At 40.6% G+C, this 23,997-nt stretch overlaps 1 protein-coding gene across 22 annotated transcripts in view; it reads right to left on the bottom strand.

Annotated features, from left to right (window-relative positions):
- Positions 1 to 23,997, bottom strand: part of KIAA1217 (KIAA1217 ortholog) — a 352,288-nt gene that overhangs the window by 34,134 nt on the left and 294,157 nt on the right. For 15 of the 22 annotated variants that reach the window (XR_010425105.1, XM_064635474.1, XM_064635506.1 and 12 more), the window contains 3 exons: positions 14,287 to 15,119; positions 6,600 to 6,704; positions 6,130 to 6,182 (listed from right to left, as the gene is read on the bottom strand). Coding sequence is in view for 21 of the 22 variants with exons in the window: in XM_064635474.1 (XP_064491544.1) it covers positions 6,130 to 6,182; positions 6,600 to 6,704; positions 14,287 to 15,119 (991 nt within the window). In the remaining variant the exon portion in view is untranslated. Of the gene's footprint in view, positions 1 to 6,129; positions 6,183 to 6,599; positions 6,705 to 14,286; positions 15,120 to 21,688; positions 21,954 to 23,997 lie in introns of those variants that run through there. The other 7 variants (XM_064635587.1, XM_064635448.1, XM_064635481.1 and 4 more) reach the window with 2 other exon arrangements.

The following is a 23,997-nucleotide window of genomic DNA, read 5'->3' as shown; positions in this document are numbered from 1 at the left end:
AGGTCCTTATCACTCTCTATAGCTACCTGAAAGGAGGTTGGGGTCGGTCTCTTCTCCCAGGTAACAAGTGATAGGACAAAAGGAAATGGCCTCAACTTGTACCAGGGGAGGTTCAAATTTAATATTAGAAAAACTCTCTTCACCAAAAGGGTTATCGAGCATTGGAAGAGGCTGGCCAGGGAAGTGGCTGAGTCACCATTCCTGAAGATATTTAAAAGATGTGTAGATGTGGTGCTTAGGGACCTGGCTTAGTAGTGGACTTGGCAGTGTTAGGTTAATGGTTGGACTTGGTGATCTGAAAGGTCTTTTCTAACCTAAATAATTCCACTATTCTACTCTATGATTAGGTCATTCCCTACTTCAATTTCTTCCTTCTCTACGAATAAAACAAAAAATTGAAGGAAACAGAAAACAGCTCATCAATGGATCTTCACAGGGATTTTGGTCATCGTTTGTTCCCACAAGCATACATTCCATCAAGTTCAATAAAATCAAACAAAAACTAGTGTTGTGAGCTTTTCTTTGCCTGTTAAAGGCAAATTTTCAGTACACTAAAGTGCATGACACATCTTCTGACCGAAATGAGTATGAATACAAGAGTGGGAAGTTCTACCCCACGTTCTCATCCCTAGTAGTCTTTTCAACCATTAAAGTCTCCAAATGTGCCCGAGTGAGTACAGCTCAGCACAACACACTGTTATCCCTTGGCCAACAGCTGTGGATACCTCAAACACAGCCTTTGCAAAATTCATCTGAGGGAAGCATTCTTAAAGGATGGAAATTACACCAGACTATATTTATTTAAAAATAGGCTAGAAGTTTTTTAAGAATCATGTTTCTGGCTTTGCCTATGTTTGCAACTCCTGCCAGTGAAAGCACAGGCTCCTCTGGCTGGATCCGTGCTACCTGTGGTGTGCTATGCCATCGGCTTCTGGAGATATGCTCAGACAAAAAGCTGTTCTAGCCCAGTGCAGGATGTTGTAAGGCTATACCTTTTCTAATGGTCCAGCTAAATCTGCTTAGTGCTTCAACAACAGCACTTTTCACTACACTGCTGAGCAAGCTGCTGCACATTTTTGCTATACTCCAGTATGATTCAATGCTCTCTTGACTTTCAAAGAGCTGCTTAACAGAAAGCAACACTCAAGAAATAAACAGTCCTTGTTCACTGCCATTATATACCCACTCCATGCTTCAGTCTAATATATGCTAATACTTATCTGTCTACATGTACACTGCAGTTTTTCCTACAGTCAAGCATCTATTTCTCTCCCACGTGCACTATTTTTCCTTTTTTTTTTTTTTAAAGAAAATTGTATTTAGTTCATAAACTTTACAGACAGAAACCACCAGAGAGTCTGAAAAATGTGGATAAGCCTCCAAGAGTTCTGATCCCTAGTCACAAATCTGGACTATTTTTGAAAGCACATCTACCTTTCTGCTGTTCTTTGCCTCAAGCAAAAGCTCCAAAACCTCAGCCCCCGACCCTGTGATGATGCAGCCAAGGCATGAATCAGTCCCCGCCATTCTTTCCCCCCATGCTGGAACCCAGTCAGTTCACATATTTTCTCAGGAAGGGGTTGCCTGCTTTCCTTTTAGTGTAGATGGACTGTAATCTGCTTCTGTAAGCAATAAATGTCTCTGACTCTCTACAAAGCAGCTCTCCTCCTCCGCAGCTGCCTCAGCCACCTCTTCTCACCACTGGGTACTCTCAGCTGCCACAGTGCCCCTGCTGCAGAGTGTGCTCAGAGCCTGTCAAACATGAGGTGGGATGCCCGGGGGTGTGAAACACAAGGAGACACCGAGTGAGCAGTAACGATCAGCAGCTGATTTCTCAGACATACATATTTTCATCACAACTGAATAAAAGTGCAGTTGAATGAGGGGCTGCTTTATCTAGGGACTGTAGCTCACTTTTGGAAATAATCCCAGGCTGTAGCTTTGCGATTAGATGTGTGGCCAGACAGATCAACGGGAAAGGAACAGCATTAGCTCTGCAGTTTTTACATAAACCCTTGCTGGAGCTAGGTAAAGAGATCTGAATGCAAACCCCCTCCATAATTCCCCACTACTCTGGACAAAAACAAATCTTAACCTTTTTTACAAAGGCTAATGAAGTAAGCTGCCATTTTCAGAGTACAAAGAGAACTGATGTGCAGGAAAGAGAAAGATTTGCTGTTTGTTCAGGAAGGTAAGGAACACAACTTCTACTCCCTGACACTTGACCTTTGCTATGGTTGCAAAGACACTCCTCTCCTTCCATTTTCCAGATTTATTTTTTTTTCTAAAATGCTAAGATTTTTAAGCAGGCTGGGAGAAAAGGTCATCAGAAGACACCCAGCAATGTTTCCTAACAAATTACTCATCTTCTTATTAAAGAGCCACAACATTTTCAAGCATCATTTAGGGAGATGTGAGTTACTAGATACTTAAACATCCTTAAAAGAATAAAATATAATATATATATGTGTGTGTATATATAACTGTGTGACGACTTCTCATTGATTTAGAATGAATTCAGGATCATGTTTGACCTGCAAATGCTGAGAGAGTTCAAAGATTAGCATGATCTATCTTTGAATCTGAGGAGAGCAAGCAGATATAGAAAATGTTTTAATTCACAGGTCATCACAACAGGAGTCAGTCATGTGAAAAAGGCACATAGACCTACACAGATGACCAGACAGTTCACAAAGAGTGAGGAATCAAATGTGAGCCCTATGTTTGTAATTCTTCTCCCTGCGGCCATCTTTCTCTTGGTTTGTATTGTGGTGTTAGTACAGAAAGTCACACTCCCTGATACCTTTTCAGGAAATACTGAAATGTCTTCCTGCCTCTTCCAACAAGGCAGCAACTAGCAAAAAACTACTGCTTTTTTCAGTAATCCATTACACCACTGATCTCAATTCAATCAATGAATCCAGGATTTAGTCTATCAATCAATCTCCACTTGATGAACAAAAATATGACAGCAAAGAGAGTATGTGAGCATTTCTCAGGGTATTTGTTAGCAATCTCAGGGAGACTCTTCCCAGTATGGTTTGGTTTTAGAATCACATGCTGTTCCTAAGTGAAGAGTTCCTTGATGGCATTTGCGTTTAATAAACTGAAGATCTTTATAAGGATTCAGTCATGGGATTTCTCCTAACATTAGTAGAAGAGACATAACCAGCCTGTGGGGTTGCTGTTCTTTGAACCCTACCCCATCATGAAAGAACTGAGCCTAAAGCAATAAAACTTAAGAAATGCAGACAAGCATTGTCATTACAGTCTCATTTTCCCCAGCGAAAAAGCTTTTTTTTTTTTTTTTTCAAGGGTTCTTAATATTTGAGGCTGCTACAGACTGGCAAAGCAAAAGCATGTTAAATACAACAATTCAGTTTATATTACGTACCAAACAGAGTATTCACAATCTTGCTATATACAGTTATCTAGAGTTTAGAAATTTTGGTTTCTTTCCCATCTCAAGGGAATGGGGTTCACTATTTTTTGCATGCAAGTCTCCTATCACTGGAACACATACTACAAGATACAACGTTGGTTCAACACTGATAAGCCAATATTATCTTGCACAGATGTTTTATTGTTTAGGATGGGAAGCAATTCATGTTTTTGCTTACCAGTGCTCTAGAAAGGACTGCTCAATCAACATTTTATACCACTTTTTCTTCCAAACAGACTTTGAAATTGCTAGAATTGGTATCTCAGTGCACAGCTGTCAAGTGGAATTGTAAAGTAAGAGAGTCAACTGCTAAATGACTATACTTAATAAAGATAGGGTTGAATTGAAGAACAAACCAGCGGTCAGCAGAAGTGTTTCTAGATGCTGCTGACACATTTAAACCCAAGCATATTTACAAAAAGGAGAAACATTCTGCAGCATATTCTGGCAGATATCCTAATTTTCAAGTAAGGAGGGACTGCACTGACTTATTAGGCTGTGTTATGTGCAATTTCAAAAGCAGGTGCAAAGGCAAAATATTCCATTATACAAGACTATTCTATTATACACCAGTTTTCAATAACAGCTGTTATGGGTTACAATACTGTAGTGTATTGGGGTCATCACACCTTGTTTCCCTTACCTCCTACAATTTAATTTTGTGGCTGAGCCATGCTGGAAGGACATGACTCAGGGATGCAGTTACTGTATAGCTACTTTCTAGCACTGATAGGGATCCCTGCTGACTGCATGGCTGGTCCCACTGCCCTATCCCCATCTCTGAAGTGATGAGAAAGGCACAATCTGAATGCTGGAATCCTTACTTACATGGTGGATATGGGTACAGCCATATGACAAAGTCAACGTTTCTGTCAGTAAGTGACAAATGCTGATCTGGTCTTTTGACAGTAAATTACACTGCCCACTCTCCACCTTCCTCCCATGCTTAGATATGCAGGTGTTAGATGTAATTTTGCCCTTTCAGGGACATGTGTTCAGTCATATGATAAGATACGAGTGAGGAGTATTTGGGAATGACAGTGGCAGGAAATGGCTGCTGGTCAGAGGAACCAAGCTATTCTGGTGGGCTGGGCAGGACTTTCAGAGGGATATATTTATATAAATATATATAATATATATATAATATATATATATATAAACCACTTTATATAAAGTGGTTTTCCCAATGATTATTATTCCATTTCTCATTTCACTGAGAGCACATTCATATGTGCACACACAAATGACTGAACAATTTAGGTTTAAAGGGACCTCTGGAGATCATCTGGTCCAAACTCCCACTCAAAGCTTAGATCAGGACCTCCAACTCAACACCCCTGCAAAGTACTTGCCTGGATTAGTATCAACCCAGGGAAAGCAGAAAGGCTGAACAGCAATGCACTACAAAGAGGAACATGAGGCAATGTGTGTGCAGGTTGTGATGGTTTCATAGGTGCTTTATATGAGACAAGGCCTGCGCAAGTGGGAAATACCATAACTTCTCAGACTATAATGACACTGCAATAGGGGAAAGTCTAGGAGCATTTTGCAGCTGTTTTGAAAAATTACAGACTTTTCAGTAAATTGTCTGAAAGTGAGAAATTACATCTTATTTCTTCAAAGCCTTAAGTATTGTTCTCCCTATCCAGAGGCCAGCAGGAAGGGAAGAGTTGGAACCGGACCAGAGAGTGGCTTGGGAGCAAAGCTTCGGTACCAGGATTTTAGCACTTTCTTTCTTGCATGTGCTTGATAGTTTCCAGGTCTACTTTGATTTCTGTCGGTTAGGAGGACATAATGCAATTCCAGATAAACAGGAATCCCAAACGTGAACTAACAGCTCCAACAGAAAGGCTAGTTAGGAGCATAATAGGTTGCTAATAAATGTGTGTGGTTTACTACCTGCCAGAGCACAGACCTCGCTGTGGGAACAGCACTACCAGGAAGTAGAAAACTGCCTTTATTTGCATTCAGTGAATGACAAAGGGCGAAGAGGAGGCAAATAAACACACCAACACCCTGCAGACCTCTCCAGCAACAGCCCATAGACAAAGAGCTTCAATCACATGGAGATATTCTTTCTCAACAGCCTTAACTCCATCTTTTAAACACTTAACAGCTCTCCAAGTGGGAAGCTAAAATAAGACCAGCTTTTACTGGCTTCACAATCGTTAACTCAGAACAGTTTAGGTGAATTCTAATAATTAGTAACAGATCAATATGGCTTAATTAGGAAAAGTGATGTCTTGCTGACTACTAAATTTCCTGGTGCCATTACATCTATAGCATCCTACTGACAGAAGGACTCTAGAGAAAAGTTCAGGTGACCAGAAAAAGAATGAAATATTTAGTCTCCTACCACAGTCTGGATTCATCTGAGGTTAATGACAGATATATATATACTATAGATGGGATGAGTCACTGGAAAATTCACCATATGCAGAGGCTCTGCATCTCATTTAAACCATTCAGCACAGGTGTAAAACTCATTCCAAATACCATCTCAACCTGTCAGAAATTCCTCTCTTAAAGATGTGATCGACTCCCATATCCTGAACTTAAACTTCAGTTTTGACAGTACAGCTACAGGAATTTAAATAAATTTGACATTTCCATAAGCTGTGATGGTTGTAATGTTAGAGCTATTCATATACCTGAATAATTTGTAAAATAAAAGTGAATTATCTTACCTGCAGTGTCAACGCTGCTCTTGCTGGACACAATTTTCAACATCATCTTCTCACTAAAGTAATAAAAAGATGAATAATAATTTTAGCTTACTAACATTGAAACTATACTGAAGTTTATATTCAGCAAATTAAATGGCCTTGTCTAGCATACATATTTTTAATTTATATCACCAGTCAGTTGTTTGTTTTTTTTAAATCACCTCTTTATACAAGTTAAGCAAGGAATGGAGTACAAGCAGTAGAAAGCATAGAGATGTAGCTACATTAATTCTTTTTAACACAAAGAAGAGTAATGCAGTTAATCTCCATCTATAATTTGTCATATTCTTCCTCTCTGCCTAGCATTCTCATGGAGATGATAAAGATATTTAAAAATGATTGAGCAATCAGGTTTTTTTTTTACTATTACATTCAAATATTATTTTTGTTGATTGATTACTAAAATCATTACAGATGAATTCTGTTTTTACCTAGAAGCATCTTTGCTATTACTTGTATTTGGCCCTTTAAAAAGCGCAGACTGAACAAGACCAGTTAAACTGGCAATCTGTTTCTCCATGGCTTGTATCCTCTCTCTGTAAGACAAGAGAACCGTTTGTTAAAGCCAGATATATTCGCTTTCAGACTTGTTTTTCTAGGTGAATGATTACCACAAGACTGGAAAGACACTACAGAGTTTGTGCAAAGGCCCATGGGTACCAGTTTGCACACACCTTATTGCAGCCACTTACCGTATCTTGGCCTGGACAGCTTTCGCATGGTAACAGACAATAAAAAAGACATCTGCTTAGTTAAAATGAACAAAACAAACCACCACCAGGACAATAAACTTGTAATGATCTCACAAGGCAGGCACCTAAAACAATCTAATGCCTCTTGGAACTAGTGAAAAACTTCTTTTTCAGCACTACATGTATTTTCTCTTTTACCTACACTGATCCAATAATTTTGCCTGTACATAAGGTTTCAGGATTAAAGACTTTACACTTCTTGATACTATTTTTACTTTCCCCAAACCCAGGATTTTTGTCTGTGAAGCACTTAATCTGCCCAAGCTGACTACTTTCCAGCCCAAATCCTTTGCACCTGACATCACAACTGTCTGCCCTGGAAAGGACAGAAATGTGACAGAGAGGCACAGGACACCAAATGTAGACTGTACAGCAATAATATAATAAAACAGATTTGCTTTCATGCAAATATCCTGAGAAATTCCTGAAAAGCAGAAGAAAAGAGACAAAGAGGAACTACAATAGGTATGTTCAGTCTTTTCTACAGGGACCAAAGATTACTAAACAACAGCAACCATGACATTTTTTGGATTGGAAGACTAACATTTCTGTGTTTATCTGTTTGCATACAAATGCATATATTAGTCGGGTACCAGGGGATTTCCTCAGTGGACTCCAAAATGGCCTTTTGCTCACACAGCTGCCTACTTACATGTGCCAGTATGTCAATGACACACCACAACACAGACACACATCAGTATGGGACTTTCTGAAAAGGTATCCCTATGTACCAGCAGTTAAAGTGTCTGGGGAGACACACAAAAGCAAATGCTAACAGTGGGCTGTGATTTTGGAAGGTGACTTGGAACAAAATTTGTCAAAAAGCAAGTGACTAAGCAGCAGTGACTGATGAAAGAAGATGGGACAGACACACTCAGATACAGACTCAGCCTGCTGTAGGGCCCATCCATCGACACTGCGGCATCCTGGACATGTGGGAGCATCAAAAATCTAGTCACCCTCAGCTTCAGTTGCTGTTTGGTGGCCAAAGCAACAATGCCAATCAATAAGGGTCATACAAACTCAAATGCACGTACCAATATCAGGCAAAGCAAGCTGACATGACACAAAGTGAGTAGCCAGCCTTCATTGCAGATAGATGGATTAACCAGGCTAATTATTTCATTCACATTCAGAGAATGAATGAGGTTTGCTGGGATAGCATGCAGATACCATAGCCAGGAGAGACTCTGAGACACCCAGAAGTTGAGAAAACAGGACAGCAAAACAAGTAATGAGATGCTAACAGACAAAAGCAGGGAAGAAAGTGGTCAGTCAGTCCCCAGCCAACAGACGTGTTCTTATTGAGATTTAATACAGTGTGTGCATCTTACTTTTCTGTCTGCATGCTGAAAGGTATTTTGAATGGTGATGAAAAGACTAGTGAATCTGACCTAATTAATTTCAAACCAAGAACTACGTTACAGATTTTCCACTATTACAAGTTTTAAAATAAGAAACTGGTTCAGGCTACAGTAACTTTTGGAATGAAAACAAGTACTAAAACCCATGGATAAATATATTCTAACAAACTTTTATACAGTATTTTTGACACTTAATAATGAAAACTTTTTTTCCCTGATAATCATCACAAAACCTTCCTATAACTAAACTCAACTGGAAGTCTATCTGTTTTACCAATTCATAAATATGATGTTTTTTCCATCCCACATTCAATAATCTGGAAACAATTTTCTGCTTCAAAAGAGATTATGGCTACACAAAGCTGATCTTGTCCTTTGCCATGAAATCTAGGAAAATATGTTGTTAAGAGGGAGCGGGATGTTCCAGAGATAGGAGATGATGAAAAACGAATGAAATACTGGAATCAATTGCAAAAAGCACATTATTTTTCATATGGTAAAAGCATTAAGAATGTGAAGAATCTATATGTGCTCTGGAGTTACTCCGTTAGAAACAAGGCAGGATTTTTCCTGTAACCATTTTACTGTAATACCCAGACTTCTTCTGGCCATCAGCACCAAACATTTCAAAAACAGGTGTCTGAAAAGAGGCGCCTTTTAGGCATTAAATAAAACAATTTGATTTTCAGAGGCGAGGTGGTCTGAGTGGTGGGAGGCAGCATGCTCCAGCACGGGCAGGGAGGGATGCGGATAGCCTGGTGGTTGGGGCCGTGACCTTGGCTGACATGGCTGGGAGGGCTGGTGGCCTAGTCCTGTTGCCTGCCACACGGCCCCAAAGGAGCAGGGACAGAATCTGCAGCCAACCCCTTCCCCTCCAGCTTCCCTGTGAAGGGCTGGAGCAGCCTCAGCTCCAGGAGGGAGAAAATGAATGCCTCCTCAGCCTGTGCCAGGCCAGGGTCTACCAGGGATGCCAGCACCACCATGACAACTGTACATTTTTGGTTCTTAACATTGTATTTTCTACCTCTTGCAGTCCTCCCTGCTGTGGGGAGGAAAGGTGGGGGAACAGCCTGCCCCAGCAGCCCTCCCTGCACGGGGCAGGCTGGGGTCCCATGGATGGGGCAGGCCAGGGTTCCCACAGTAAAGGACAGGCTGTCACGCTGGTGACATCGGGCAGACCAAGGCTCCCAGGGCACAGGACAGGTCGGCACTCCAGTGACACGGGGCAGGACAGGGTCGCTGTGGGCAGGTCAGGCTGGGATGTGGAGTATTATGAGACAGGGTCAGGCAGAACAAAACGCAGCGGCCTCTTTGCTGGTGGTGGTAGCACAAGAAGACCCAACCCCATCTCTGCTCCCAGATTAATTTCCCAGATAAAGCTACAATTCTCCACCACCCAGGAAGTGCAGGGAGGGTCCTTTCTACAGCAGTTGGGGAAGAAATGCCTATTTTATCAGCCTCTGCACAGAAAGGCATTGTTTCACATTGTTTTCCTGTGAATGCTGGGAGAGTCAGAGGTGGCAGCATGGCGAGGGAGGAAAGGAAGGGGCCAAGGTCAGAAGTGACGCCCAGCCCAGCAAGTCTCTCCCTCAGACAGCTTTGGCTTTTCACAGACCTTGGCCAGCAAGGCAGGCACAGGCCACTCGCCAGCACTGTTCTACCCAGCAGCCACCTCCAGGCCATGGTTTGTCCAGGCACTGGGCACCACCTTAGCACCCTGCTCCCCAAATTCAGCAAAGCAAAGCAAGCCCTTGCTTCTCTGGGGACTGTGCATTGATACATTAGATTTCATCACCAGCTTTCTTCCTTACAGCTTCACTGAGGTTTCATGTAATTCCCTCTACTGCAATTAACTGGAAGTAATGCCAAGAAGGGTACAGCATATTGCTGAATTGATTTCCACTTGTCACAGCAATGCTACTTAAGCGTGACTTGCATGTTACTTCCCTTTCCTGGGGACATCTTTCATATTCACATCACTGAGAAGATACTTCACACAGACACAGAATAAAACTGGGCTATGTAACTGTTCATTCATGTTCCTAGGCTGTACAGAGCATCAGCCATACCAGATGTACTCAAATACCAAGTCTGCACCATGAACTAATTTGCGCACCTTCCTGGAGAAAAATTTGCAATGACTTCATATTTTATAATTAAACCCCAAGTGAAGTCAGTATAGCAATCAAAAGAGGATCAGAGACACAGAAATACACATTGCTTTCTATATTACCCTATGAGGGAAACATTTCATTATCATTTTTTTTATCTCACTGAGAAAAGAGAGGAAATAGGAATAGGTTATCTTTCTCAATGGCTTCCCTAGAACTGAAGGTGTCTCAGTCAGACTTTATTCCAAAGTCCCCCAAAAGAGCTGGAAAGGTGGGAACCAAAGACCAGTAGAACTCTTCTGCATTCTTCTCTCTTCTCACCGAAAGATACACACAGGTGAGTATTTCACTCTCCTAAGAAGAAGATTAAATTCAATCTTTCTACTAGTTTGGAGCTAAAGAGAAAAAAAGGAAGCTCTGAAGCACTGCCAGCTGTGATACTACGTGACCTCTTATCGAACAGTCTGCATCTCATCTTCCTACAAAGAGTTCCTCTAACAGAAGGAAGCCAAAATACAGTTTATCTTTCCTCCATCCTGCAGCAGTCATTTGCATTAATCTTTTTCTGCCTGGTTATTCAACACCTTTCACAAAGGAAGATGCAATTTTGGCCCCGTGGAAAGTGTCTGAGAGTATATCTGCAAAGCTCCCCTTACACAATTCTCAGTGCATTGCTGATGGAGTCTCTCACTGTTCCTGCCTTTTCATGGCTCTGTATGGCCATTTTTCCTAATGCATAGAGAGTCCATCCATACATAAACATATCAAACAACAAAGTACTTTAGTGGTGGAAAGAGTATCTGATAATCTACAGTTGGCCATTGAACTTTAGTATTGAACTGCAAGCCATGAGCCATGAATGTGATCATTTTTTGCTCAGTCCAACCATCATCTTTTCTCACTAATCACTAATGTGGCATAACAAGAAGAGGACAAAAGTTGTGTTCAGGCAGAAGAGAACCACAGTACACTCCTGAGAAAAAATTTTCTTTTATCTTGCTATTCTAAGGATTATGTTTTAGTGAGTAGCAGCATTAATTATATACATATTCAGCACTTCAAATAACCTAAAATTTTGCAACACATTATAAATGCAAAGACTGAAAGTTAAACAGTACTTAATTGAATGCACTTTTGAATAAACAGCTTCTTTTCCAATTTATCAACATTTAAATATCTGTTTTGCCTGTAGTAACTTCCAGAGGTAATGGAGTAATTTTCTTCAACAAAACCAGGACACAGTCAATGAGAGGTCTTATCTGCTATAAGTACACAACATATTCTGATAAATTACCCAGATATGCCAGTTCAGCCCTGGACTGGAAAAATTGAAGGAGAATTAACAAGGAAAGAGAGATTCAGTTTTACTTCTGACATTGTCACTATCCATTTCAATCTTTTCTCTGACTTATACGTAAATTGGCACTGTCCTGAGGTTGTGGCAGTGCTACTTCAAGGTAATTTTCACAAAGGCATGGCACAAGAGATGTTTTCTTTGCTCACAGCACACTCCACTAGAGACTAAAGGAAGAACAGTGCTGATTTGATGGGTTTGGTGCCTGCAGGGTCCTCAACCCACTCCTGAATGAGTCAGGATCCAGAGTCTCTCTTGTCACAGTGCACAAATGCAGAAGACCTCACTCCTCAGTACCCCCAAGACTAAGAGATCCTCAATCTGCCCACACCTGACACCTTCTGCATGCAGGCTGACTGAACACCCTGCCATGTGCTGTCTGTGGCCTGGCTCTTAGGCTCTTGCCATCAGCAAGTAGATAACGTGCACAACAGAGCAGCATACACTACATTTTACCATGCATGGAAGTGAATGAATTCAGCCCTATCTCTCCAATCCCCAAAATATTCTTACTCACAGAAGCAAGCCCAGCTGTACTGCTTATGGGTGTAAACTGTAACTCCTACACAACAAGGTACAGGATACCTTTCTGCCATTATATACATCACCCTTCAGGTGTTCGTGGCAGCCTTGTAACAATTCAGCCCCTGCTGAAGCAGGAAAAGAGTACCTCAACCTGTATAACCCCTAGTTTAGTTTAGTACAGTTTCAACAGTGTTTGCTTTCAAAGTTTATGAAATTACTACAAAACTAAATTAAGGCTTAGAGCATTTTGTATCCGTGGAACTCAACCCAATTCTTCAATTGCAGTGGTTAGGAAACACACCAATTTGCATGAATTGCATTTGGTATTTACAAATATTTTTTAGAAAGTCACACTTCCTCAAGGTTGAAAAAAACCACAACTCATAAGGACAGCTTTCAGAATGATTCTTTCAGTGCCATGTGACTAATACGCACCACGCTGAATTTTAAGGTCATGTATTTATTTGGAAGTGCAATTAGGCAAGTGCTGTTTTCTTCACTGTTAATATATTCTGGGACCAGGACTAAAACTGCTGGTGCAAAACTCCCTTTTAAGGAGCTGCAGAACTATCAGTATAGTTGCTCTTTATCCATTCACAAACACACAGCCTTGTGCATTTCTGTGTAGCTGAGTGAGCAGCTGAGACGCCCAGAGGGGAGAAAGGAAGTTGCACAAATTGAACAATTGTTGGTGCGGTTCCTTATTTTCAACCTCCTACTATGAATTTTGTAAAATTTTCAATCTGAAAATGGATTGGAACTGGCAAATTTCCTTCAAATTATTTCCCAGTTTTAATAATGGAAGCTTGAAATGAAATTTCAGGTACCTGCAACTTTCTCTTGGAAACAGATAGATAAAAATCATATTTCACTGACCCTAGATTGTAATATGCCCTAACTCACACTCTTATGTCAACATAACTACCAAGCTATAAGCCTGTAATTTTTGTGGATGGCTGATTTTCTTCATTTCCTTCAATTTTTTCCCCATCAATGGACCTCAAAATGCTTTTTTTTCTGGCCAAGCATGGTAAGAGGCAACTAATTCTTGAGCAAGTTGCTCAGATTGAGGGGAAATCTGGGGGCTATAGAAATCTGGGGGCTATAGTGGTTAAGGCAGTCAGCAGTTACCTTTGGCCTCTGTGAGCTCAGCATTTTCCAGCTATTCATCTCCACTTCCCTAAAGAGCTCTATAAAAGTTAACAGCACAAACAATACGCTACAGATTAACACAGCTTGTATAAATACACAGCAACTGCCTGGCAGCGTAATGATTTTTCTCTCCTAGGGCAGGGTCTATGGCAGGAGAAACCTTCACAGACCTTTGTGTAAAATCTGGTCCTTAAAAAGACAGGAGAGATTGTTGTCAGCACACAAAAGTTAGAAACAGTCAGGTCACCAACTACTTGTGATGCTGGAAAAACCATTGGGAACAGTATTCGTGTTTCAATTTCTTCCCTGGGACAGACTTGCTCTTCTCAGCAGTTTCGCCTCAAGGAGCATTATTGTAAACAACTGTCCTATTTTTATGCAAATTCATGTTTTACAGGAGATAGGACAGTAATGATAAATACTTCCCATTTCCTAACACTAGATGAGAAAAACTTCACTCTATAAAGAACCAAAATTGTAATATCAGAGTGTCATTCTTAACGGGGGTGAAATATATTCCCTTATTAACAGGAACAGAACATCATTTGTTCTTGTAACATGATCTGGTTGTCTGGAAAGAAAAATCCTAGTTAATCATTTTATTTTATTATATTTTTTCCAATGACTGAAATTTACACAAATGAAAATAACTAGGGATCCATCATGGGTTGACAATACTTTCAAATTAATAATGGGTGGTGTCGCATCTCCTCTAAATTACTAACTACCTTGACAGACAGCTAATAAACACTGCAGCAGGCTCCTACACATTACATTGTCCCCTGGGTGTAAAACGACAAAGGATATGCAGATTAGGAACATTTTCCATTTGCATAAATTAAGCCCCAGCTCTGCCTTACCTTGTCTCCTTGTCCTTGGGCATGGTAGGTGACCCATAGCCAAAAGCCTGCTTGTCAGCTGGAGAGGGCATTGCCTCGGCCATGCCCGGGAGGCCGACAGCATTCCGTGCTTTCGCATCCACAAACACAGGTGGTCCTGGCTCCTTTTTGAAGGACTGGCGGCTGGGGGAAGACCTGTCAGGCTGGATGGTGTGGTGGGGAATGTGAGTGCCATGGTGAGGATGAATATCGACCATTCTCATGTCAGCCACCCTGTGGGGTGAGGCAGGAGGTGTTTTAGAGCCGAGAGTGGGCAAATGGCTCTCCGTGTACCTCCGTGACTTTTGTCTGTACAAGGACTGCTCCAGCATTTCAGGCTGCATTGAAGGGTTGCAGTAAGTGCTCGATGACCTCATGGCACTGCGATGGTAGGCTACAATGTGATCGGGGACATCGAGGGGGTGTCCGGAGTGCGGTGCAGCCACACTCATCCTCCCCTCGTGAAACAAGTAGGGGTCACCGTACAGACCTTCATTTCGGATCAGGGTAAGGTTTTTGCTACTCATGTCCTCATCTGGCTTCACGTCCCGTCTCTCCAAAATGGCGCTTGGGCTGGGCGATATGGAGCGCGAGGCTGGCATGCTGGAGAGACGGTCCCTGGGGATGGTGGCATTGCCTGGCACACCCATGGGCCGGCCCCCACCATAGGGAATCCTGGATGGAGAGGGAGGCATGGAGTGGGGCACCGGGGTGGAGGGTGGAGAGCTGGGCATCGCATGCAGAGGGTGCGTGGCAGATCCAGGGCGGGAACCGCTTGGGCCATCTCGTCCTGTATAAGCAATTTCCCTCTGCATCTGGAAACAAGAGGAAAAACATATAAGATATAAAATTACTGAATGAGCAAAACATGATGTGGGTTGTCTATGGAAAATAAGAAAATAAAACCAAACCCTCAAGACAAAATAATTTGACATCTGGCTAAATAAAACACTTTGGGACCTCAGTACCTAAAGAAAACAACAGCATACTATAAACAGAAATAAAATAGGCTGCATGTTAAAGGAATATGAGAGTTTTAAAAAGGCTTTTACCTATGCAAATACCATCTTACTCTAATCTGATTCTCACAGCTACTGCAGCTGAAATCAGGGGTTTCAGTGTCAGGTGTTCCAAGTACATGTAGCAAATAAACTTACAGTTTATTGATCAGACACACAGCCTAGAGTTCACTGATTCCAAAGCAAGAAAAAGTGCTGATGCTCTAGCATCACAAACACATCAGAAGTCCTTAGACAAGAGAAATAAATATTGGCATATTTTCAGTGTAGGGTTTAGCCTTTTAGTGATAACTTGATGTGGTCTTTATTAAATAAAGGATACACAAAGCGAAGAAGAACAACACAGATATTTATTGACCGCAACACAGTCAAGTTGCATGAAGACACTTTGACCCCATAAAACATGTGCCACTGCAAAGATAACAGTGCTTGAGAGGGTTTTATCATAGCTTTGTAAGGAGCTGTAAGGAATGAGCAAGCAAGGAAAAGAAAGGGAAAACATCCATACCAAAGCATTAGCGTTTTCTTAAGAGAGGCCTTGGCAAAAATTTGCAATGGATACGTGTGCTTTTGAGACTGTGGAATCTCACTCTGCCTGGCAATGAGCTTTCTAGATGGCTGAACACTGTCAATGACAGGCACAGGAGAAATTCCCCCTCTAGCAAGCATCATGTGCCTGCTCTGGTGCCGTTAGGGTACGTTGGTCAAACAGGGAGATGAAAAAGTCATCTAGGTCACCAACTACATAAGAAAGAAACTTACAGTTTCTAAAATTTGTGTTGACAATTTCAGGTTCCCTCTCAATCACTTCCAAGGGATTGTAGAAAACTGTGCATCACCAAGCCCGAATCCACATTCCTTAAGTTACAGAGCGCACACTGATGTATAGTGCACATTGCTGATCTGAAATCTACACAGTTTTTCTCCCCTCTCACTCCTTGTTTTGATAATGTGACTGGATTCATTGCAGCTACAGTGATCCATCGCAGATGAAGCAAGAAATTATTCCTGCCCCACCACAGGTTTTTCCACTGGTAAGGGAATTGCAATGTTGGTATATAAACAATAGCTGTTCTTATCACAGCAGGTTCCGCACTTGGGAATTATAAATGACGTTCCCCAGGGCCAGAGATCAACAGTCTGGAGTATCAGGTATGACAAAGAAGAAAGGAGAAAACCTGATTGTGGCAGCAGTAACAATAAATTAGTGTAACAGAACAAAGGAGTGCACTGGGATGGGTCATAAATGAGCCAGACAAAAATTATGAAGTCAAATGGGAACACGGGATAATTTTTTCATTTGCACAGAGAATTATTCTAGTCTGGAATTTAAAATAAAATATAACTAAAATATAACTAAACAGTATTAATCACATTGTAAGTGGGCATTCAACATAGTTTTCTATTGGCTTGAAGTAACACTGCAACATACTGAGCTGTATTGTGTGTTCAGACTCTGCACTTGGGCCAGCAGAACAAAAAGACTCCTACTGACTTGAGCAGCTTTGGGATCATGCCTTCGGGGATAGGCAGCCACAGATGTTTTACACTGAGAGAAGAACGCAGAGAAAGAAAATCCTCCTGCATTTCTACTGTACAAGCTACACCATGCCCTGTTTAGTCACTTCAGATAAAGCTACAACAGATGGAATAGAATCTGGCACAGAAACCACAGACACTAGGATATGCTGGGTTGCAGTGAAAGGAAAATTCCAATGTTACCTTGTAGAGAGGAGAAAATTTCCATGGGAAGATTTGAAAACAACAGGTTTAATTTCGCTAACTTCTGGACTTCATATTCCTGTGTATGCTCATTCATTTCTCCTAAGTTAAAGCAATCTGTCAAAGAAAAATTTCTGTTTTCTACCTTAAGATATTTAAGGTGGAATACTTTAGGATGGAAATAATGGGGCTGGGCTATTGTTCAAAATCCTGTGCCTGAGTAATGATGTATATAACACTACTCACTTTCGTTTTAAAATAGTACTTGGAGTACACAGCCTCAATCAAGACCCTTTTGGGCCGGGCAGGGCACAAATGCCTGGGCAGCCAAACCCTTTCCGAAAAGTTCACTTTCTATTTTAAGCCAGGACTCAGGCCCTGGGTGGAGTGTGATGACAGGTAGAGCTGTTGGAGTCACAGAGTCTGGGGTGCCCAGGGCAGGTGCACTGGGACATATGGGGCTGGGCAGGGAGCTGAGTTGGTCACTGGCAGCCAGGAAGCCTTACTGGATGGATTACAGTATCTTCTGCCACCTGGTTGGTATTTCCTCTCTTTCCACTTTTTTCTCTTCACCAAAATCCCCAGGTTATTTGCTAATGACAAGTTTAAAAATGTGAATGATGGTCTCTTCTTGCTTCTCATTTATACATCTTTTGTGTATTTATACATACTTTCTCTCATATATACCCCACTTTCTGTGCTGTTTTTCTTCTGTCCTCCACCACAAGCTCCCCATATTGCTACATAAAAACCTGTATTCTAATATCCAGGCTGTCTTGAGCCACATGTTTGTGGACTTTGCATGACTCAGGGACAGAGAAAGAGGATATTGGGGTTATCTGAGACTCTAAATACTAGGTGCTATCGCAGCCAATTGCTTTGAGGGCAAAAGGAAGAAGACTTTTTTTAGTACAAGCACAGGATCATGTGCTTTTCAATTGCAGGCAAGTAATACGTTTGCCTGAGGGTGTGGTTTTCTTTAGAATATAGCTCTTCCTTGTTCTTACTGCCTGTAGACCTTACATCCTTGAAATGGAAACTTGTCAATCCTTAGGTTAAAATACGGCAAACAGCTAGCAACAATTCCTGTATAAAACATTTGAGGGGAAAATACATCACTGAGAACCTTTTTGTAGTAAAAAAGATCACACCATGTTTAAACATCTCCTGTGGAGGATTTTGGTCAGTCTAACAACACCTAAGTCTGTAAGATACTGATTTTTTTTTAAGCATATTATCTATATACTAAAGAGTCAACATTATATAAAAACAGTTATGTTCTTTATTTCAAAGCTTGTTGGCTATATTTTGAAAATGCTTATGTGCACAAAGTCAACAAATCAGTTATTCATCCACCCAAATGGATACAAAGAGCCTTGCTCCTGGTAGCTCACAGAAAGGGCAAGCAGAGCCAGTCTCTCTGACCACAGCAGACAGGGCACATGGTGCTGTGCCTGCTCGCACACCAGGGCAATGCCAGCTAGCACCAGGCACCAAGCCTACCACTGATTCATTGGCACCACACCACCTCTGCATCTCTCCATGCAGCTGGATACCACAGGTACAGTCTGACTCAGGCCGCTATCTGCTACCATCTCATAGCGAAACATGGGCAAAGGGAAAAGTAGGCCAGAGTTTCTGACCTGGCAGCCCTTCCCATTGCTCTCCCAGGCCTCCTCTGCATCAGTAGAGAACCCAGCAACTGGCTTTGCCCCAAGAATTTCAGACTGCCAAAATACCTACAAGGAGCATGTTCCCTAGATGGAGCTTATCCATGCACTCTCTTGGAGTCACCTGGGAGTTCCCAACAGACTTCATTAATCACCTCTCAGGCATGTGAAGCTGTTACTTTTCTTACTCTCCCTTTGACACCCTGCGTTTCCCTGAGGAAACTGCACCTATGCTTCCAAAGCTGGCTCACCCAATATAAACAGAGGACACCTGCAAAGAATTTTATGGAGGCCTTGGGGAGTCTTTGACAAAAAAGCTACAAAAACACTAAGTTCTGATACAATGCTGATAAAATAATTTGTTTGTAAAGAGACCTTTTACGGAAATTGCTCAATAGAAGAAATTGCTCTGAAGAGTGAGGCAATTCTTAACTTTTCTAATGAGAAAGTACTTGATCAAAGAACCCTCAACCCAACAACAATATAATCCATTAGTTTGTTCTTTCTTAATAAAAATAGACAGCTTTACTGTATTGATTTTTCAAAAACCTCAGCTTAATCATTAGTTGCACTACATGATAACATTTCTATCGTGACTGATCTTTCATTCAGGTTGGATTTGGACAGCTGAGAGCACAAATCCACTTTTGGAAAAAAACAATCAGATTTATATGGGTTTAATATTTCTAAAGTAAGATAATTTACAATATAAAATAGTGCACTTAAAAATTACAGAATTAGTAAACAGTTAAAATTAAAATTTTAAGTATCTGTACCACAATAATCTGTCTGATGCCAAATCCTTTTGCTATCAGACATCATTGAGAGGTTGTCACACTTGTCTGTTCTTGTCTTCTCATAGAATACCCTCTAATTCCTATAAATTTTCCCAATCTCTTCCAATCTCTCCCAATTACAGAAAAAACCCCACACTGGCTGGAGTTGTGGGTTCCTCCAACTGCCCAATGCCATACCTGAAAACTGCAAACATATTAGCATAATTTTTAGCTTTTTCTGGTCAGAAACTTTCCAATGAAATGTACTTTAAGCAAACGACACTAATCCCAAAGAGCTGAAATATTTGGTAAAAACATCAGTAAAGACAAAAGTTGGAAAAAACCACCCTGTAGATTTCAGTCAAACAGTGACCTTATTTCTTATCAGACATCCTTGGAGTGTTCTAGAGCTTTGGCTTTCCAGATTCATAGCTCTGGGGCAACTCAGTCAGAGTCTGATCTGGGGTAGGGACCCCAGCTCTCCATGGTCTCTTCAGCAGAGCAAGTGCTTGGGGTTACCAAGTAGTAAGGCATGCCAGGGATTTCAATGCCCATTACTCCTCAGCAATGTTTCCAGAACAGAAGTTTAAACAATAATTTTGGCTAAGAATGGGTCTCCTCATGCCCAAAAGGGAGACTTCAGACCATGAAACAGCTGACCTTGCCTAAGTTGGAGATCTGGCCTCAGCTGAATGTGGCCCCACAGTATGAGGTTCCAGGAGCTGCCAGGGTTCACAACTGGTTTTCATTATGGGAACCACATGCCAGTAAAATAAAACTGATTTCTAATGTTCAAAGTTCTAATGAATGGGGAACTCCAAGACCCAGTTAGCTGTTCTTAACATGTCGCACATATTTCCATTGTTTTTTCCTGGATAATTTTCCAGACAAGGAAAATTGAAGAACTCCCTGAGAAATCTCAGCTTTTATTACAATTATCTTCCCAGTATTAGCATGCACCTATGTTCTTTAGGTCCTTTTGCATAGTTTTGGTATATGCCCAGGTGTAATATTTCTGTATTATGGTGAGAGTTGAGATAAAAACTCAGAACATCTAAGAAACAGCAGTTTTCTGTTTCTAAGGATGTATTACATATATGGTGGATACCTCAAGAGAGTAACTGGGTTTTTCTTCTTCCATTTATGCTCTATGCTCTTAATTCTGTTTTTTCTTTCCCTTGATGAAAAACACTGCAATTAGTCAATATAAGATGTTTCTCAGGATGAGCCTGTGATGGTTAGTGATGACAAATCCATCCAATCTTCCAGTTTCTATGTTCACAGATTACTTTCTTTTGGTCAAGCTCAGCTAGCTAGAAGTTGACGTGAACAAACAGGAGAACCAGAAGATGATGCTCACTATCGTAGGAGGTGGAATTTAGAGGACATAACATGACCCTCCAGAAAGGAGGCATCCTGAGGGAACCATAATCAGGTGTCAAAACCATACTACCCAATATCACTGTGACATGCAGTCCCCATAGCTTTCTCCCAGTTGTGCACGTGTACACAAAGGTTATGGAAAAAGCACTATTTGATCCCCAAAAGCAGAACTTTTAGGATAACATATTCTAATTACCCATGCACCAATTTGAAGCTCAGACACAGCATCAATTCCCTTGCCATGACATAGAGCATCAAACACATTCTTAACACTATTGTCCCTTATTTTATACCTGTATGTTTAATGCATACTTGTGCATGAATACAGTCCCTACAGTGATCCAAATGTTTTACCTCAAGGTATTTTACATGTCTCAGTATGTTCTTTTATATCCCTGACTACATATAAACTTAATTCATACCATATCCTAAAGCTCCCATGGGGAAAACAAAGAATACCTAGTTCACTTTTTACCGAATGTAAAACAGATCCATAAAATTCTAAGCTAACCACAAAACAAATGTAATGGTAATATCAAAAATGTCTGATTGCTTCACCTTGCCTGTAAGTCAATGTGCATGCTGAAGATGGATCATGCAAACAAATAGAGAGGAGAGTTTTCAGACCAAATCCTACACAGTCTGCTCTTTTGAGCATAATTTCTTCAGCTATCCTGATGCTACTCTGAGCATTTGTTTCCACAATTTAAAACACTAGCACTCTTACTACACTCTTAGACAAAACTATTACCGATGGACAAAAAAAACAATCTTTGAAAAGATTTTTTGCTCTGAAATAATTAAAGCCACTTACTGTTACTTAAAGAAATCACTTGTATGGCTACAGCAGTGAGATGAACATTTGGTTCCACTTCTTCTAATAAAGTACTTTTTGTTTTCAGTCTTGAATCTCAATCCTCAGTCTATGGCATAATATTTTGTATATCCATATCTTCTGGGAAAAGGTTTTGAAAGAGTAAAAATGCTCCTTGTTCCCTCTGCTCACAACAGAGGCTGGCCATGTTGCTTTATCCGGTCATGTAAGTAATGCTGCTTCAATAGACTGAAGTACTTTTCCACATGACAAGCCTGCGATTTCTCCTCCCCTTCGAAATTAGTCACTAAATAACCTCCTTGGCATGTCACCCAGTCACAAACTGTGCAACGCTATGTGATTCAATCGCTCAATCATTTTTTAATGTGTGCCTATAAGATGCATAGAAAGAGACTAACATTATGGAGTGAACCACAAAAGAGATTCACAAAGGGGAAAGCCATAAATAAAATAGTGAGTAACCCCTGTTTTGGTAAGAGAGTGCATTTCAAAGGCAATGCTATGAGACACATATATATTAACTCCCCAACAGGTGAAGACCTCCAACCATTTAGCAAACCCAGTACACAGAATTCTAGAAAAAAAAATCCAGCAGTTATAAACCTTAGAAGCTTTTCACCTACTCAGATTGGTAGTGACACTCGGTAGAAGGAAGCACAAGCTCCTCCCGTGGAGGAGGCTGTCTACTCATTAACTGGGCACCTGAGCCTCTTGGCTAACCTGAACTTCAGGGTACCAGTAAATCAATCTCATTGTTATCTCTGCAGCACACCACACTAGCCATTGTGATTAGTTGTTGTTTGGCTTCTCTTTTTTTTTTTTTTAAAAAAAAGAGGGTACAATAGAGAAGGCAAATATATTTTCAAAAATTAGAACAAAAAGAATGCTTCCCTCCCTTCCCTCTCCTCACCCCAAAAGAACATAGAATACAGAAATTGTCTCCTTAAAAATACAGTAGTTACAGTCTAAAAGAGATGGCACTTAAATATCATAGGGGAAAATCTCATGACATGAGCCCTTCCCAGTCCTGCGGTTATCCTGTACTTTGGGAGGACTGTTTCGGGATTTTGTCTCAGTTTTGTTTCTATGCAAGGAAAAACTTCCTACACCATCATGACTGGCATTCAAAGGAATCAAAATACAAATTAAGCACATGACCATGACCTAATATTGCTGTAGAGAATCAGTTATAACAGGACCTTACTGGAGCAGCATTTCTGTTTCACAGTACTACTCTCAGTGTCTCAGCCATTAGTGAAGGAGGCATCATTCACTTCCGCTACAAAAGGGCAATTTGACACAAAGCATTTGAGTAAAAGGACAAAGATCATAGCAGATCTGGCAGCCAAAACTAAAAATTCAAGTGTTCCACCCCATACTATACCCAGCCCAACAGTAGATAAATCCTCCAGCTTTGTAGACAGCTGCTGTGAGTTCTGATTTGTAATGTACCCTGTAAATTTGTACGCCATTATTGATCTTGTCCAGAACTTCAAAAAATTTGTATGTAGTCTAATATAAAGGTTTTTTTCATAAATGTAAAAAAAATTCATTTTGTCTTAAAGGTTTACTTTTCAGTTTCACAGTAAAATATTTTAAAATACTGTTTTTACTAAATATTTGCACTAGCACTATAATAAACTTATTATGGCACAGAAACAATGTTAAACCTATTTATTTTTATTTCAAATTTAATCAGTCAAGGCTGGTTTCTTGCAGTATAGGAGTAAAGCAGTATTTACCATTGAAGCATCTGGTTTATATTTTGCAGGTTTAACTAACCAGTCAAGCATCCTCTTTTAATGAATGGATGTATACACTTGACCTAGTTAAAAAGCTGCTTAGGTCGGTGGACCAACCAGACTCAAAAACATCAAAAGTAAAAAATACAAGCAAATTCTCCTAGTACACTTTAATGCCACACATGCTTTCCAACAGTTGCAGAGTATATTCTTCCATCCATGCTCTTCCTTGCAGGCTAGCAAACCTTCACTGACAAATAACATTATTATGCTAATATGTAGAATAAAAAAGATGACTATATTTTACTGCAGTTTCCCTGCAATGAATTCCAACCTGGTAGGCTGCACATTCGCAGTAATTGCACTCTAGCATGATAAAGTATATCCCAGAACATCAGACACACTATAACTAGTTCTCCATATGTATGATATTATATGCAAGAACCTTCAAGTATGGCAGATGCATACAAAAAGTTTTTCATGAGATGAATTAATCTTTTAATTTTAAAATATATCAGCACAACATCATAAATATTGCAGTTACAT

The sequence above is a fragment of the Pseudopipra pipra genome, chromosome 1 (genome assembly GCF_036250125.1).
Source record: "Pseudopipra pipra isolate bDixPip1 chromosome 1, bDixPip1.hap1, whole genome shotgun sequence".
Classification (NCBI taxonomy): Eukaryota; Metazoa; Chordata; class Aves; order Passeriformes; family Pipridae; genus Pseudopipra; species Pseudopipra pipra.
Note: the sequence above shows the minus strand (reverse complement) of the source record. Positions and strands in the feature narration are given on the sequence as shown.